Here is a 7,030-nt window from a genome sequence, read left to right on the forward strand (position 1 = left end):
GCGGGCGGCACCCCCCCCCCCCCCCCCTGCCGTTGCCAACAAGCTGTCGTGCTGTAGCCAGATGCGTCAGCGGCAACGAGAGGTCTTCTTGCCATGAAGACCAAGAGACGACTAAGCCCTTAACTAACTATAAGGCCACAAGAGGCGCTGCCCTCGCTCTGTAAGGGAGGAGTTTCTGATTGGACGAAAATTAAGAGAAGGGGTTCAAGTGAAGTTCATGGTCAGCAAATGTATTTAAGGGGTGCATTTTTCAAGATTCATCACTCTCGATAAAGTACTTATTCAATTAAGAAATGGAAGTCTTCTATTAACGTAGTTCAACACAGCTATAATTACAAGTCCTATCGACGGGAAACGCATTCCAACGACAAGTGTCCAGTGACAGCTCCCTTGAAGAAAGAACAAGGATGTCCCAATTTCAAGTATACCAGCAGTCTTCGTAAGTAGTATTATTACTACAATAATTACAACTCTGAGATTCAGAGATTACGTCATTGACATGCAACTAAAGACGAAGAGGCTCTTTCCAGAGTAACAGTGTGAAATAGATTCCAAACGCGTCGCCAAGTTCGCGCTGCTAAAGGGCGTCTTATCGACAAACCGTCACCTTAGTTCAAAGTCGGACGCTTATGAACTGACGTAATACATCATTCAACGCTCATAACAGCCGCAACACGTAGCAGTATCCTTCACAAGGCTCCCCTTTAAACTTACTTTCATCTGAGTTTATTGCAGTGCGCAAACATCAAGACAAGGTACGCTTGTTACGATACTAATACATATCACGTAACAACACTACATGTGTCGCGCTCCGTTATAACCATAACCTCAACTACGCACGTGCTCATCTAAACAGCGCAAGTGTCGACGAATCAAACTTCGCGCCATTCTGTGCTAAAATTCAACCATCACGCTGCATAGATGAGTGTACATTAATCCATCACAAGAATTATTTCCATAATTAATAATAGTAATACTAGTCAACTTTGTCATCAATAAATAACAGAATAAACAACATATACATCAGCCATACTTATATTGTATTATTATAATATCCCTTCCACTTGTGACCTTTCATCGCTACCACACAACACCCGTGGTCTCTGCGTTGTCAACGGCATCAATTTGTATCCTTCGAACCGGCCTTGGTAAAATAAGCCGGAACGGCGAATACATTTGGTACAAAGAGAAAACTAACAAAGGTAATAGTGGACTAAATGATGTTATTACTGTATACATATAGGCATACATAGTGTAACATCGTTTACTGTATATGCCGTCTTCCTTTGACTGGTAATTATTTTCAATTAAAATATATAGTAAAATATGAGAGGAAAAAAATATTGAAGGATTTACTAATTTATAATATGTAATCAATATTAAAGGGACGCCTTCCATTTTATAGTTTGCCATATTATAGGATTTTCTAGCTTTTTTCTTTTCTATCTTTCGTTTTCGTTAGTTTTTCGTGTATTTCATCGAGATGCATTTAGGAAAATTTATGAGAAGTCCAAATGAAATCCAGACAAAAAACTTTATTTTATGTAATTAAAAACTAAATATATTTTTGAAGAATTATTTGTGCTATCTTATATTCGAATATGAGTGTCATTTCATCTTAATCTTTATTCATTAACAATAAAAAAATACAGAAATTTTTTGGTCATGTAAACTTTCAGCATACTTAAATTATTTAATAACTTAATTATGTTAAGTATAGTTCAAATACAATAGTTTCAAGTGTCGTCGATCATTATGGAATTGTAATTATAAAATGATATCAATAGAAATTAAATAAATATGTTTAATAATATATTTAATTTCATAAATATGTTTTGTGTCTCAAATTAAATTTTAAATTTTGAATAAAGCACCGATTTGTCATTTATATTATAATTTCATTATATATTTCTTATTATAATTTTATAGTTTAAAAATATTATGAATTACTTATAATACTCAGATGAACGCGTGAATTCTTCGTTGGATTTTTCATAAAATCAACTCGACATCTGTATTCACCCTCATCAACCTGTTGCACATCATTAATATTTAGCGTTGCAGGTTTAGTCGATGTTTGAAAGTATGCCCGTTGAGTAAGATAATCAGACATCCACTGTGATGGTTTCTCCAAATGTTTACCTCTTATATCATAGCTAGAACATTAAAATGGAATTTTTAGTACAAAATTTTACATTTAAAATAAAATCTGATAATAAATATCCAGTCCTAAAATATTTTTATATTTATGTGAAATATTATTATGCTATCCTAGAATTTACTTTAAGACTTTTTCGATGTAAATAATAAAATCTAATATTGTATAGTGTTCGATTTTAAAGGCTTAGCTCATGTCTCGAACTACAAATTCAATAGTTCAGTAGATTAGTCTCTCGTCACGATAATTTTAAAAGAAATAATAAGTGACAAGGCTGAAAGTAAAACAATGTTTATTATTTATAAAAATTTATAATAATATTGCAATGTTGTAGAGAAAGAAGAGTATTCTATTGAAGTAATGAGGGCGTGTTCTTGTATTCTTGATTATTGTAGATTCTATGGATATGACTGAGTATCTTGAAGTTGAGGTAATACGGATGTTATAAAAATCAGCTGATGTAGTCAATCAATCATGCTTGTGAGGTAGCACGAGAAGATGGCGTTTGAATCAAGAATGCTTGATGTATGAATAACTATACTTGATATGGTGTAAGATGTTTAATGGAATTTATTGAGTAATCAATTGTGTCTTTAATTATTTTTGGGGGCAGTAAAAGAGTCTAGTCACAGCTAAGAGTGGTTAATAATAAGCCTTTGAGCTCTTGAAGGACTGAATAATCTGTATTTATAGTCGATTAGTCGATCTCTTGTTGTCCTTCCTTGACAATGTGTTTAACGCATAGCGACACTTGTGTCAGTTGTTCAGTGCCTGTACGATGTCGAAATGTTAGTTCGAGAGAGCGTAAGTTTGCCCGATCGACTCTTATGAGCCTGTACGTGGTCGAAGCGTTGGTTCGTCTAAGATAATGTGAAATTGCCCGATTAATTTTTCTGCGAGGTGTGACTAGCTTAATTTATTAATATAAAAAGTGTACCTTGTGAGCTACAGACAAGGTGTATTAGTTGCTGCGTAATTGATGTCCCCTTTGATTACTATTCCAATTGGCTTCACTGTAATCACAACTAAATCTGCCGATTTTCCTTCATTAATGCACACGTGTATTATTAGCTTGAATACTGAATATATGGCCACGTGTTCTCTTCACAGTATACTGTTACACTGAGCGACAGTTACCCTTAATTGAGCGAGGAGTAAGATTACAATGAGCCTTTTGAATACGCGCACGAACGGAAGGCTTGATCGTTCCATGGCGGTCCTGCTGAGGGCAGATCGAGACCCGTGTGCCATGGCTTCTACTGGTAGATAGTTAGATCGGTTCACTATGGTCGGTGTCACTGCTGTCGGGTCACGGCAAGATGTTAGCCACAAGCGCAGTTGAGCGAGGGTGTTTCGGCAAGAGAGCCGGTCAGTAAGAGAGGCTGCCAGCAAGATTTTCAGCGAGAGGGCGAGGCGCGCCGCGTGCGTCCCTTATATATCCACGCAGCGGCTCACTTAGCTGGCAACAAGGCATCGTCGTTGTTGCACTAATTCTTACACGAGGCGTCGAAGGAAAAATCTAGAACCTTCGAGAATTCGACGAAAGAAAAGTAGGGCGTAATACCTTTGTGTGATCTTATAGTATATTAGATTTCATGTCGTAAAACTTGCTCGGACTTGCCGAGTTTTGTTTATAAATATTCGTCCAAGTGCGCGTCCCGATCCGAGCGCGCGTGCCGTGTGCCGCACAGCGCGTATGACCCACTTTTTCTTAAATTCGTGGAAACTGCGTCAATCTCGAACATATAGATATATTTTAATTAATTAATTTTTATATGAAAAATTAAATAATATACTAATGTTAGATGAAAATTAAATAAATGTAACGTTCAAGATAATAAATCAATTATATTATTAATTCATTCTTAATATATACAGATAAAATCAACTATAATAATTTATGGAGCTTTAGAATAATAATAAATTATGAATCATGAGAAGAGAATGAATTTCAAAGAAAAAGTTTATTTTCCAAAGTATATCCATTATCATTTCGTTTACATTAGAACAGTAATTATGTTAATACTTAACAAGTAATTACATAGTACTTTCTTTTACTATATATAATAAAAATAAGTTATTTTATATTATGTCTACTCAAAAATTTCTAAAAAGTATTTGATATTATTCATTTCTATTTTAAAAATACTATTATATATAATAAAAATGATATTATATTTAATTAAAATCTAAGCCAACATGTTCAAATAAAGTTCTAAATCATTATTTAACATTATGAATTTATTAATTTCAAAATTAATTTGAAATAAATATTAAGCTTAAAATACTTTATTTAAATGATGTAATTTCAAAATCAAATTTATTTTTTATAAAACAAATTATCAATTTATAAACAGTATGAAATACAAACAGAAATATTACATAAAAATCCAATTAATTTTTTTTTTAATATTACTTCTAATTATTAATATTAATAATATTAGTAATCATTAAATAGGTCTATGTAAAACGTATTCCAACATATATAAAAATGACTCAGAGAGATTAAGTGTTTATTCGGAGTTGGAGCATTTTTGCGAGGTTTTCGGTTCTCGGGACTTATCAAGCGTTCTAGCCCACGGATATTTGTAATAGATTTGACAAGCAGAACTCTCAACTAGCTTAGATTCACAAACGTTTTACCAGACTGCTTAGCCTTCACATAGTAACGTCAATTGAATTCTCGAATCTTCCAACGCTTAGCTTTCGCCGAATTCTCGAATAGTCCAAAGCTTAGATTCTTGAATCTTCCAAGGCTTCGCTTTCACTGAATTCTGGAATAGTCCAAAGCTTAGATTCTTGAATCTTCCAAGGTTTTGCTTTCGTCGAATTCTCGTATAGTCTAAAGCTTAGATTCTCGAATCTTCTGCAAACCGGTTAGTCTCTGCATAGCAGCACCTAAGCATTGTTGCCAGCGTTTAGCTACCGCGCTGATACTTAAGGAAGCACGCATCAAGACTCCAGTCAGATACTCCTCCGGGTCACTTATTCCTCTGAGTCAGTTACTCGTCCTAGCCAGTCATCCACGCCCTAGCCACGTCATTAAACCGGAGTCTACAGCAGAGAGAACGTCACACAATCCACGCTCTCTCAGTGCAGCTATTGCAAGGAATACACGTGCAATTCTCCAGTGCGCAACGGTTAACAACCAACCAAGGACTGACTACAGCACAAGGAAATAGTTGATTTTCTAAAGAAGTTTACATACACTGTACATATTTAAAGCTCTTCCACTTATGCTCTTTTCTAAGCATCGCTAAGGCGGGTGACAAATAAACTGAACTATTGAACATGGCAGTTCGAGACAGAAAATGAAATACATTTGATCCTTCGAACCGGACCAAATACACAAACTTTCGAATAGTGTTCTTTTTACCCGAGTTATTACAAGCTGGATGAATAAACTTTCGAATAGTGTTCTTTTTACCCGAGTCATTACAATCTGGATAATATATCTACTTTATCAAATTTAGCTAATCTCTCTAGCTAAATCTCAAATTTGAAATAAATATAAGCTAAAAAATGCACGCAGATATCTATACCCAGAGAAAAACTATATTTTGTTAGTTCACGTGTATTGTTAAAGGCCACTAAAATATTAATGGTTTAACGATAAAATCAGGTTTTACATCAAAGGATATACAGTTGATTTAAGCTTTTGAATTAAAAGTAATTTAATTTAATTGTTTAATTAGTATACTTAATGGTGGATTGAATTGTAAAGTATGTATCATAAATAGGGATATACTGGATTACGCGTGGACTTAACATAAAGTAATAACATAAGAAATAAGACGTCAAATTGTGTTAAATATGTATTAATTTAACTTTCTAAATAATGAACATTTTTGTTATAATTTTGATGATCTAAACATTATAGTACAGTAATGTACATTAAATAAAAAGATCTATAAAAAGTATAATTTTTTAAGTATTTTATAATAACATCATTTTATTTTATAATTTATTTACAATTTTTATAATATAACATTCTAATTTTCTTCATCAGTGAATGTAAAAAATTATTATTCACATAATAATCTTATCATAAAATAATAGTTGATAATGCTGCATTGAAATTTTTATATAAATACAAAATAATTATATTAAAAACATACCGGAATATGATATAAGTTATTTTTTAATTTTAAAACAATGAAAAGTTACTGCTCATATAAAAAATTATATATTTGTAAAGTATATTTATATACATAAATCGTTGATATGACATCAAATATATTAAATTCCAAATACAATCATAAGAATTGTATCATTAAAAAATAAATATAAAATAAAACTAAAGTCGAGGTAGTAAATATGTTTGAGTATAATAAATAGTCATATAAATGCGAAAACGAATCCATATAGAAAGTCTGCATATTTTTAATATTTTTTAATAGAGGATCTTGTATATGAGTGCATATGAAGATATATCAATGTTTGAGAATAAGAGACTCCGTTTTGTAAGGCAATAAAATATCTGACAAGTAATGTCATGAAAATTGAATTTAAGACTTCAATACTTTCCTGCTCATAATTATTTGTACTGGTGTCATAAAACATTTGGAAAACTTTAGCGGAACGTGCTCATACTCCCAGTGCAGTAGAACCTAATGGGTTTACTGCCGGGAGAACCCCAAAGTAGATTCAGAACGAATATCAGATATGCGTAAAGCATTGAGTACAAATATTTACTGCAACCCAAAACCCGTACGTGCAACAACAGCAATGACCATACGTGTGCGCTTGGCCTTTAAGACAATGCTTGCATTGTTCTTGGCTATGCCACATCTGGTCGATCGCATTGGAAAATGACCACGCCCAAGCGGACCCTTCGTCTAGCCAAGTCCCAGAGAGGGATGAGGCAACCAA

The 7,030-nt window shown here is 33.2% G+C and overlaps 1 protein-coding gene across 1 annotated transcript in view; it reads right to left on the reverse strand.

Moving 5' to 3' along the window:
• LOC105366768 (nephrin) overlaps positions 1 to 888 on the reverse strand; it is a 46,928-nt gene extending 46,040 nt beyond the window's left edge. The window contains exon 1 of the mRNA XM_011505315.1: positions 879 to 888. Within this exon, the coding sequence (XP_011503617.1) occupies positions 879 to 888 (10 nt within the window). The remainder of the gene's footprint in view (positions 1 to 878) is intronic.
• Positions 889 to 7,030: the final 6,142 nt, after the last annotated feature.

This window comes from Ceratosolen solmsi, unplaced genomic scaffold, assembly GCF_000503995.2.
Source record: "Ceratosolen solmsi marchali unplaced genomic scaffold, CerSol_1.0 scaffold87, whole genome shotgun sequence".
Taxonomy (NCBI): Eukaryota; Metazoa; Arthropoda; class Insecta; order Hymenoptera; family Agaonidae; genus Ceratosolen; species Ceratosolen solmsi.